This window comes from Pavona decussata, unplaced genomic scaffold (genome assembly GCF_977016875.1).
Source record: "Pavona decussata unplaced genomic scaffold, jaPavDecu1.1 SCAFFOLD_122, whole genome shotgun sequence".
Lineage (NCBI taxonomy): Eukaryota > Metazoa > Cnidaria > Anthozoa > Scleractinia > Agariciidae > Pavona > Pavona decussata.
Window position 1 is genome coordinate 110001 of NW_028145536.1, and position 12138 is coordinate 122138.

Here is a 12138-nt window from a genome sequence, read left to right on the forward strand (position 1 = left end):
TTTAAAAAAAAATTAAAATGTAAATTTAATTGTTTTTTCACAAGACCGTGTAAAGGATAGAAAATTGTTTTTTCACAAGACCATGTAAACGGTACACGAAAGTAATATAGGCGAAAGTATCAAACCTTGGACCCTTCGCCAGCCACTTATTCGGTCGAAAAACATACTATATGCCACTGAATCCTGCAGACTATTGTCTAAAAGAAATACAAATGACATGATATACTCTCCAGTTTTTAAGAGCAGTTGTCAGTAACTTTCAAGAATCCGGCGACAGAGGCGAAAATTGAAATTTCTTTTTATTTGCCCCCAAAGACCCTTTTGGTGAACTATTTTCAAAAATAACATTCTAAAGTTCCAGCGAATTTTTATTTTGACGAAAGTTGGGAAAGTTGGAAATCGGCCAAAACGTGGCCGATGGCCCGATTGAAATTATGCCAATTAGTACATTTTTAAAACACTCGTTCAAGACAAGGCAGCGTTTTCTCGAGTTGACACTTTCACAATCGTTTTTACATCCCTTGTGCTTGCTTCCAAACTATATTTCATATCCACCTGAACATTCTTTCATTTAAAGTTGCCCACGTAAAGAATACAATGTTTGCTATTCCTTAGATAGAGTGATTTTTGCCATATTTCAGATGACCATATCATCAAGGGTATACAAATATACTGGTAACGAAATAACTTTTTTGAACGGGCAGTTTGGCCCGTGAAAAGCGAGAGCGCTAGGTCGAGATGTGTGGAATGCACTTTGGCACAATTCGCCATTTCAGTACTTCATGTTCTTCCTGTTACTTTTCACTTATCAATACACTTCACGGAAGCTGTCAGATAAAAGCCAAGGTTTCTGTGTTCATTTCATGCTTTTATACACGTAAATAACTAGCTTCAAACTTGACTGCTCCCCATATTAGCATCAGGTAATCGAATGATTCCTTTCAGGTGAAATTTTCGAGTTTATATTGAGCCGTTCAAGCGAGATGAAAGAGCCGTTCCCAGGGAAATAACTTGAAATCAGTAAAAGTAATACCTTCTCTCTCATATCATGCTACACTTCCAAACTACGGTTATTTTTAAGCTAGAAAGTGTAAATGCTCCCTTTTTACGTGACCTAAAACAGAATTTGCCTAAAATGTTACGAATAAACTCCACCGCAAGAAAACACTGAAAAAATCGCGCACCGACGTAAATGTAAACATCAGCTGTTTCTCAACTTGCCAAATGAATGAAACGCGTCCGTTATTTTACCTCTGTATACATTTATGACCAAAAAGTAGAAACAAAAAAATCTTCTCTATGCTCATCTGTATAAATACACTTGCCAACCAAGCTTTTGTTTTTCTGTGTGTTTGTCGAAAATACTGAAGAATAGTGCAACATTGTTACTGACTACTTGACTCATTCAATCACAACCGGATAACACGACTGGAAACTAGATATAAAGAAATGCTCTTACTTGTCTGCAATCGTTACTCACATTATATCTGGCGATATCACATCCGCGAGGCAAGGCTGAAAATTGTCTCCCCTGGGGATTGTACCGAATTCTCATCATCAACAACATCAACAACCTTTATTTTCCTCAAAATAAAGCCGAAATTAACTAAAATGAAAGTAAACAAATCAAGAGCTTTCGAAACCTCAATGCGGTATTTCAATACTATCCTCAAACAAAAAGCTAATCTATTTAGGAGAGTGAAGTTTTTTTTTTCGCCATGGCACCTCTCCGTGCGGATCAAGCTCAAAAAATGCGCAAGATTTGTAATGTGTTACTCTCAATCAATGCAAAAACGAAGTTCGCTCGCACCTATAAAGGCATAAAAGATCGGGCGTATAGAGAAATTCAGGACGAAATAGTGTTGTTGCTGGGGCAGATTAAGAGTTTTCATTTGAGTGAGACTGAGAGCATGAGAGAACATTTTATTTCCTTTTCTGACTTTCCCTATTTATTTAAACAGAAATTCACTGCCATGCATCACTTGACTTTATTCCAGGAATTATGATTTACGATTGAAACTTTCCATTCGTCTTTATATGCTTTCACCACCGAGAGAAGTAAGGCCTTCGTGTGAAATGGAAAAGTCAGAAACCTTTAACGCGAAGGGAGACCGAGGAATGAACAGCAAAGAATCGTTGTCATTGTCAATGCATGTACTGTGGGTTAACCCAATCCAAGTGGAACTCGTAATTAAGTTATATTAACCATGCCATATAAAAACCACCATAAATTGAATAATCACTGGACTATGGCACACAGGTTCGAAAGATACGTACTCTCACTAGCCTTGTCAAAGGCTGTTCGTGTGGTGGATACTCTGGAACACGCTAGGAGGATTTAAAAATGACAACGTCAGACTTACACAGTGACGGCCCGTAAGAGATAACACCGTCTTTTAGACCGAACACGAAAATCTAATACCAGTCGTGCCCCTCATCCTTTGACACTAGTGCACGCTAGAGATAAATTTAGGTTAAACTCTTATCTTAAAATTTGATCAGCCCTTCCGTCAGGAATAATGTTGTGCATTTCCAGTTAACATTTTATCACCATCAGTGACTCATCTCAAACAGACATTAGGCCTTTAATCACGGTTTTCGACGCCATTTTGACGAGTAGGCAAACGCGCTTGAAATAACAGTGTTTGTATAGAAATCCGATGTCAAATAATTTTTATAAAACATCGCTTCTGAAAAATTCATGAATTGGAAACTTTTGGCACTAGGAAAAGGATTTTAAGAAAAAAAATTAGAGGGATGTAGCTGTGCCAGAAAGCGTCCAGCCGTGTTTTGAACTTTCCATACATTTGTCTGTAAGCGAACCAGCCGTGAACTGCTACTAAAAATAGTTCGCAAGAAAAAAATACAGACAAATGTATGGAAAGTTGAAAACACGACTGGACGCTTTCTGGCACAGCTACATCCCTCCAATTTTTTTTTCTTAAAATCCTTTTCCTAGTGCCAAAAGTTTCCAATTCATGAATTTTTCAGAAGCGATGTTTTATGAAAATTATTTGACATCGGATTTCCATACAAACACTGTTATTTCAAGCGTGTTTCCCTGCTCGTCAAAATGGCGTCGAAAACCGTGATAAGGCCTATTACAGCTAGGTTTACAAGTTAACCTAAAAAGACTTTTTTTTCGTTCCCTTCATGGTGAACGTCCTTATTGCACTGATTAACCGTATAACACATTGCAAATCTTGCGCACCTTTTGAGCTTGATCCACAACTTTTGCGCGTTGATCCATGGCGAAAGACAAACTTCACTCTCCTAAATAGATTAGTTTTTGGTTTGAGGAAAGGATGGTATTGAAGTACTGCATTGAGGTTTCAAAAGGTCTTACTTTGTTGACTTGATTTAAATTAATTCCGGTTTTACTTTTCCTGTAATGTTATTGATGAGAATCCGGCACAGACAATACAGAGAGAATCTCAGAAGAGGAAAACTACATCATTATTGTTTCAGTCCATTAAATATACCTTGCAGACCTTGACTTTCCTCACTTCTTTTCGCGCGTTTGTGTATCACATTTCACCTGTCACGCAATGAAAGTTACTCGCGTTGCTCAAAACTTTTAAATCTGTGATATGCGGATTTTGAGACAATTTCCAGCCTTGCCTCGGGGATGTAATATCGCCAGATATAATGTAAGTAGCGATTGCAGAGAAGTAAGAGCATTTCTTTATATCTAGTTTCCAGTCGTGTTATCCGGTTGTGATTGAATGAGTCAAGTAGTCTAAACAATGTTGCACTATTCTTCAGTATTTTCGACAAACACACAGAAAAACAAAAGCTTGGTTGGCAAGTGTATTTATACAGATGAGCATAGAGAAGATTTTTTTGTTTCTACTTTTTGGTCATAAATGTATACAGAGGTAAAATAACGGACGCGTTTCATTCATGTGGCAAGTTGAGAAACGGCTGATGTTTACATTTACGTCGGTGCGCGATTTTTTCAGTGTTTTCTTGCGGTGGAGTTTATTCGTAACATTTTAGGCAAATTCTGTTTTAGGTCACGCAAAAAGGGAGCATTTACACTTTCTAGCTTAGAAATAACCGTAGTTTGGAAGTGTAGCATGATATAAGAGAGAAGGTATTAATTTCACTGATTTCAAGTTATTTCCCTGGGAACGGCTCTTTCATCTCGCTTGAACGGCTCAATATAAACTCCATAATGTTACCTAAAAGGAATCATTCGATAACCTAATGCTAATATGGGGAGCACTCAAGTTTGAAGCTAGTTATTTACGTGTATTAAAGCATGAAATGAACACGGAGACCTTGGCTTTTATCTAAAAGCTTCCGCGAAGTGTATTGATAAGTGCAAAGTAACAGGGGGAACATGAAGTACTGAAATGGCGAACTGTGTCAAAGTGCATTCCACACATCTCGACCTAGCGCGCTCGCTTCTCACGGGCCAAACTAAATATTTTAAGATGATAAATAAAGAAAATTGCCCGTTCAAAAAAGTTATTTCATTACCAGTATATTGGTATACCCTTGATGATATGGTCATCTGAAATAGGGCAAAAATCACTCTATGCAAACATTGTATTCTTTACGTGGGCAACTTTAAATGAAAGAATGTTCAGGTGGAGATGAAATATAGTTTGGAAACAAGCACAAAGGATGTAAAAACGATTGTAATAGTGTCAACTCGAGAAAACGCTGCCTTGTCTTAAGCGAGTGTTTTGAAAATGTACTAATTTGCATAATTTCAATCGGGCCATCGGCCACGTTTTGGCCGATTTCGAACTTTCCCAAATTCGCTGGAACTTTGGAATATTATTTTTAAAAATAAAGTTCACCAAAAGGGTCTTTTGGGGCAAATAAAAAGAAATTTGAATTTTCGCTCCTGTCGCCGGATTCTCGAAAGTTATTGACAATGGCTCTTAAATATGAAGAAAAAATTGTGCTGTGGTGCATTTCAAACTTAGCAGTTTACAAATAAAGACTCCTCACTCCACAATCGTGTATGTACGTGAACAAAAGGAATGGAATTTAGTTCGGCCGTAGTCTATTGTTGACTATGTTGGATAGCAAATCGAGCAAAAAATATCCCCAGAACACGATGGTCGGATTTAGTCCGACTTTCCGGCCGTCGGTTCAAAATTCGGGCCTCCAGTCTACAGATCCGCTCAAAAAAAAAAAAGAAGCAAAATGACCTTATCGCTAATTTTATACAAAAAGAGGAACTTCCTCTGTTCCCAAAGGACTCTTTGTTCACTTATGTCCAGAAATGCAGGCAATGGCGAATTTGGCAATTTTGGCGAAATCTTGACACAGTTATAACGGTGACGAATTTGGCAAGATTTCGCCAAATTTCCAAATAAATGAAAATAAGCTAAACACATGGAAGCCTGCCATGTTGGCGGATTTGACGATTTTGGCGAATGTGACAAATTGGGCAACATTTTGTCAAAGTGCCAAATGCATGCAAATTAGCTAAACACATGGAGGCCAGCCATTGACGAAATCTTGCCACATATTCGTCAAATTCGCTACTTTGTTGGTACCCTTGTCTTGAGCTCATTCGCCTGAATTTTGGCCTTTGACGAAATATCGTCAAATTGGCCATTTTCGTCATTGCCTGCATTTCTGGACATATCTCACTTTGTTAGTGTGTTTCAACAAAAGTAATTTTAGCAAATATATGCATTTATTAAAAACTGAATTATTGTATAATGCAATTCGAGGGATTTGATTGGATTAGCGGCCATGGTATATGAGCCATTATACCATGGCGACCATTAAATTGTCTGCTGGTTTTTCTTGCACAGCGAAATCAGTAAGATCTAGCAATATTTCTTGATTGTTTTTTAATAAAACAATTATTCCTCTTGTGCTTGTTGGATATGAGATGATTATCGCCAACTCGGCGCTACGCGCCTCGTTGGCTATCTATCATCTCATATCCAACGCGCGCTCGTGGAATAATTGTTAAATAGCTTTCCCTTCCCCATCACGCAAATGTTAAATTTATACCGTTGTCACAATGTTAGATCCTTATAATGAAACTTATTTATTACTTTTAATCCTAGAAACACATTAAATGTTATCCAATAACTCTCATTCAAATACCCAAGACTTAAAATTCAACCATTCTTTTTGTTTCGGTTAAAGGATTTTTTGAAAATATATGCAGGCTTTTCATTTCCACGTCATGCAGGAGTTAAATTAATACGGTTGAAGAACGGAAGAAAATACAGTTGTCCGGCAATATTCGATTCCTTGTGATGAAACTTACTTAACACTTTCAATTCAACAAAAAAAAAAAAAAACATTAAGTATTATAAAAGAACTCTCGTTTCAATATATTTAACACTTAAAATCCGACCATCCTCACACTTATGAACTTCCTCCACAGCTTATCATTCGGCTTAGACTCAGTCTCTGACAGCAATATGTTAAACGAAGAATTAATTAAACGATTAAGTTAAACATTGACAATATCGATTTCTCACCGTGAGGAAAACCGCCACGGCCACTTTTGTAGCCGATATACTCCGACACTCCATACAAAGTAAAGTCACTTGTGTATCGACCAACTGGTGACACATAACTGAGCAGCATTATTCGAGAGAAGAATCCAACAGATCTCTCGTCTTCTAAGAGCACACAATCATGTCTCAAAACTCGAGCTCGACATTGCCGTACAACAGCTCATCATCAACAGATGGACTTCCCAACAGTACTGACGAAGATTGTATTCTCGCCGACTCCAATGCAGAAAAGGTACTCATGGTTCTTGCCTATTTCATCATTCTCCTAGTATCTCTGGTTGGAAATTCTCTTGTAATTCTGGTGTTTTACAAGAATAAGCAGCTGCGAAGATCGATCAATTATTATGTTCTCAACATGGCCGTGTCCGATCTCTTCACTCCCTTGACAATCATGCCGGTCCATATTGTACGTATTATTTCAGGTTCCGCTGCCTTTATGGTCGATACCCCTTTGGTGCTTGGGAACGTCTTATGCAAGCTTTGCTACTTTCTCCCTGATGTTTCTTTGATGGTCTCCATCCAAAGCCTTCTGTTGATTTCAGTAGACAGGTTCATAGCTGTTGTCTTCCCGTTGCAGATAAAACTAATCTCGTCTAAAGTGCGTTTTATCTGCATTTGTTGTACCTGGATTATAGCCATTGCTGTTCATGCACCTTACTTTTACACTTTCAAACTGATACCCGATGGAAATTCATATAAATGCTTGATACGCTGGGGTGCTAACCATGATAACATCCATTCGAGATACGTGACGGCAGTATTCATTACCTTCTACTTAGTACCAATTTTTGTGTTAGTCGTCTTGTACTGCGCAATAGCTTGGTCTTTAAAACGGCGGCACAAACGAAGAAAAAGTATGTCCACAAGCTATAGATCCGCCTCACATCAAGTATCAATCAGGTTATCAGTAGCCATATTAATTGCTTATGCCTTTTGTATAGCTCCACATTCCGTCTACGTGTTTATTAGAACTTTCATGTGGCATTGGCAGGCTCCACCTATTTGCGCATTCAAAACCGTGATTCCGTTTGTTTCAGTCTTCATGGTTTTTTCGTGGAGTGCCATCAATCCATGCATCTGTTTTACATTTAGTAAGAACTACCAAAACGGTCTTAAAGGAATAATTACTGCCCGATCTGGTGCCACTAATCTTCGAACGACGACAGGAACTACGACGCTTAGGAGCCGTGCTACTAGTTCAGGAACTGAGCGTATCTGTCTAAGGGTCATTGAAAGGGAAGAAGAAGATGAAAAACAAGACGAACAAAAGGAAGGGGAAAAGGAACTCCAAAAAGAAGGGGAAGAAGATTATCAAGAAATTACTGAAGTAAGGACAGAGCGACGATCTGACGAAGAAGCAGTACTGAAGAAGGAATGGGAGGAGGAAGGTTAGATATAGGAAGTGGAAGAGGAATGATAACAAGGAATGGTCATGTCAAGGAACTTACTAATGTGTCATATGGAGTCCTACTGACACTGATAGATGTTTTTAAGACTTTCTTTTCGAAAAAGGTCGACATTTTTTTTTTATCACAACGGAAGGTTATTGCGTACGAAATATTTATTTGTAATTATTTCTAAGTCGCTGCTGACAAATGCTGTTATACTAGATTGAAATATTATATACGATGTGATACTGGCACAGTGCATCTCGAGTTGTTTTAATTTCCTACGAACGAATTAGCGTTGGCTATGAGGGTTTCGTGGATTTTGTAAGAACCAAACGAACTGTGGTCGTCGTAGCCTGAAGGGAAAAAGAAATCCCGTAATTTGTTTTTGAGAAAAAGGAAATGAAAAATATAGCAAGGTTCCTCTTCGATGACGTTTTAACTGAGTGTCAGTGTTGCAATTGCAACATTCTGGTTTTTTTTTTTGTAAAATATTGACAGAGCTGTTCTCAGCATTCGCTCGCCGGTATTTTGGAACATGGATATTGTAACTAGCTCGATTTTTGTTGTTTTCTTACTCTACAAATGAGAAGATGAGTTGCTCAAGTGCATATACTTTTGTTACACTTTCACAATTAACATGAAAATGCCTGATTTAGGTTAGCGGGTTAGTAACTGTTTTTCGTCTAAAACCACGGACTTTTGAACCGGCGAAGTACTAGGAAAGGTGTACAAAAGTGTTTGTATCAAACGTCGATTTAAATGAGCATTAACAGGAGCGTGATGTAGGGGCTTTAAGCTAAGGCTACCTTTCTGCTCTAACAAGTCTTTTACAGTCGTAAAAACATTAGGCAACGTTTTCATTTGAAATTATTTGTATAGACATATGTAAATTTTGAACAAATTTCCCAGTAATTGTCACTCGACAGTCAGTGAAGGCGTCCTGCTGATCAGTGTTTTGGCGTTCAGTTAAAAAAAATGTAAAAAAAAAATATTAAAGCTAAATGAGACCACTATACTGAACACTAGATTGCCCATAGAGTTTGTGGATTAATATTTTGTAGTTATTCTTTTATTGTAACAGGTATGTTTGTCTTCGTTGCGCCCGCCGCGACTAGTTGGATCGCAAGTGGATTCCACCTTTTCTTTTTTCTCATTTTATTATTAGAAAGAAAGTTACTTTTGTTTTTATCGTTGTTGTTGTTGCTTTTATCTGGCAAAGTTCAGACAAATTTGCTGGGTTTAAGACTAAGGCCATAAAGCACTTGGCCCTCTAACACACGAGGTAGGAGTGCGGTGGTTAAGGGCCAATAGCGGCGACTCCACGTATGAAACTTGATAAGGCTAAGTATCCACCAGGCGTATTCTTGGATTCGGATTCCACACATGCAACAAAACAGAGCTAAACTGCGTTTTATGCAGCATGGTAGTGTTTTTTGGGGCAAGGGATACAGGTTGCGGTTTGTTGCTTTCTGGGAGGGGAGAAATTGAAAGATTATAGGAGAACTGGAAGTTTACTGATCGTATCCCACTACCACTTCTGACGGTACACATTGCGCTCCTATGCAAAGCAGCTTTGAGAAAGTAAAAATAGAAGCGAAACACAAGACAGTGACATTCCCGAGCTAATGGAAATTAATGGCGCTGTTATTGTTTGGGAAACGTGATCATCAGAATATAGCAAGAAACTGGTAATTTATTCTTTTGTAGACCATGCAGTATAAGATTCTGACGGAGTAAATATAATCAAGTGGCAGATGTATGCACTGTCATGTGGCTGCTAAGCGCAAAGTTTTGTTCTTTCGGATAACATTATGCATGTAGATATCTAATTTTGTATTTTATTTCTAATTCACTAGTTTTGCCTTTTGGATACCAAAAGAGCGCAAAGATTTGATTCCAGCGTCAGGTTTAATAACTGAACGTTAGAAAAAGCGTAAATCCATTATCGTTTAATGGTTTTGTAATAAACGTGCAATAATCGTATCATTTGTGAACACATAAGACGAGACAAGGAGACCTAATAAAATGCATGGCGAGACTTACTATCAAGTTCTGGCTAAAAATTAAATATTTATTGAACAAAAGGCTCAAGGCACGTTGACTTATCCAATGTTCATTCCTTTTATTATAGAAAAAAAAATCTATATTCCAAGAACTAAATGTCCAAACTACAAAGACAGAAAATTATAATATTCTAACTAAATAACCCAAACGTGTGAGGTAAAAATGCTTTTCAAACACGGCAAACGTGTTGTGCATTAATTTTATTTTAAAAATATTAGGTTGCAGTCGTTGTAAGCTGTCAGAGACAAATTCAGTTATCCTTTTTAAGAATTCCGCTAATCAGTGTTTGTAAATTTCCCAACCCTCGTATTGCCACCAATTTCCGTGGTAGTCGCAAAATTGCTAGATCAGAATATTACATTCTTCCCAATTTTGTGATTTCAAAGAAAACCAGAGCACGATCAAAACCGTTTTTATGACAAGCTTGGTTTCGCCTTCTACTGATGGCCGGAATCCGGCAGTTGTGTCCCGAAGATATTTTTGCAGTATTTGCTATCGTATGTAGTCAAGAATTGGATACGGTTGAACTAAAGTCAATTCCATTTATTCACATACATGTACAAAAAAAATAAATAAATAAATAAATAAAATAAAACAAAACAATCACCTAAGGAAACAAATGTGAAGACGGGTTTTTCATACCGGCTAACAACTTAAGTTATTCAGCGTGGAGCCTCTTATATTTAACCCAAGTTTGGAATACATTACAGCACAATTTGTTTGCGTGTTTTGAACGATTCAAAGACTCAGACGCGAGAAAAATATAATCTCATTTTATTTCAAATTCATGTTATTTCTTTTGAGAAAATATTCTGTAGGATTCAGTGGCATATAGTATCCTCATGTTTTCTCGACCCACCAAATGGCTTCGCCGACGCACGCTGATAGAGACGAAGGCGTTCTACATTCGCTTGTGTTACTCCATTTCATTCGTTTACATGGCCTTATTACAAAAGCAACTTAAAATTAATGTCTAGAATTCAGCAGGTCGTTGACAGTTTTATGTGACAGCCTCGCTGCTAGCAGTTTTTTTCTGGCAATACATGATGTAAATTTCATCTGTTAAGTTTAATCATTAAGAAACGTGCAAACTTTAACCTAAAAAGTGCACATCTGACGAGAATTGTGGTTCTCTTACTTCACACATTCTGGAAAACTGTTGCCATAAGTTGGTTCTAAACAAATTACTTTGTTCTTCATCAACAATTGTTTTCGCCATTGTATTCCTACAACAAAATTCACTACGTAATGTTTATAAATATGTTTTATTTCACATGTTGAAATAAAAGAAATTAACAAACAAAGATCAACGATAAAAATATGATGTTTCGGCGATTTCATGAAACAAGGAGCAAAATGTCAACTCTTGGCTACCATTCGTTTCAAACTCCTCAAATGTTTCTTAATTTAGTTTAAAATTTATATCAAGAAGGTCTTCCGTGACATTTTAATGTTCCCTCGTTATCTTGGGGAGTTGAGTGTGTTTGCTATTACACCTACGTAGTCAAATCCCTAAAATGTCTCCCTTGCGGTCATGGAAAACGCAGAATTACCGCAGACTGAAGTCTAAAAGAGAAAAATGAAAATCGACTTCAAAAGAGACCTGTGGATTTACACAGTTCTACACGGGTAAATTAATGTCTTATGGATGCTGAATTTTACACCGAGCCCGTTAAATGTTTCCGTTTTTGGTCAAAATTCGGCGCCTCCAGTCTACAGATCCTCTTAGAAAAACCACGGAAAATGACCTTATCGCTTGTTTTCATACAAGTAGATAAACTTCCTTAGTGTCCTCTAAGAAATTTTTATTAGTTTTTTTTTGGCAAAGAACACGGAACACAGTTGTCCGATTTAGTCCAACTTTCCGTCCCTCAGTCAAAATTTTGGCGCCTCCAGTATACAGATCCACTTAGAAAAGCCACGCAAAATGACTTTATGGCTTGGGTTTATACAAGAAGAGGAACTTCCTCTGTTCCCAAAGAAATATTTCTTAGTGTGATTCGACAAAAATATGTTTTTTTTTAATATATGCAGACCTTTCACCTCCCCGTCTCGCAGATGTTAAATATATAATATGAGTTGAAAAAGGGAAAAAAACGTTGTCGCAATATCAGATTCCTTGTTATGAAACTTAGTTACCACTTTTACTCCAAAAACCTATTAAACATTATTTCGAG

The 12138-nt window shown here is 37.4% G+C and overlaps 1 protein-coding gene across 1 annotated transcript; it reads left to right on the forward strand.

Moving 5' to 3' along the window:
• Positions 1–6494: 6494 nt before the first annotated feature.
• LOC146469482 (galanin receptor type 1-like) lies at positions 6495–7992 on the forward strand. The gene has a single exon (XM_085123258.1). It carries the CDS (start codon positions 6628–6630, stop codon positions 7897–7899), a length of 1272 nt encoding a protein of 423 aa, XP_084979384.1. The 5' UTR covers positions 6495–6627; the 3' UTR covers positions 7900–7992.
• The last annotated feature ends 4146 nt before the right edge of the window (positions 7993–12138 follow it).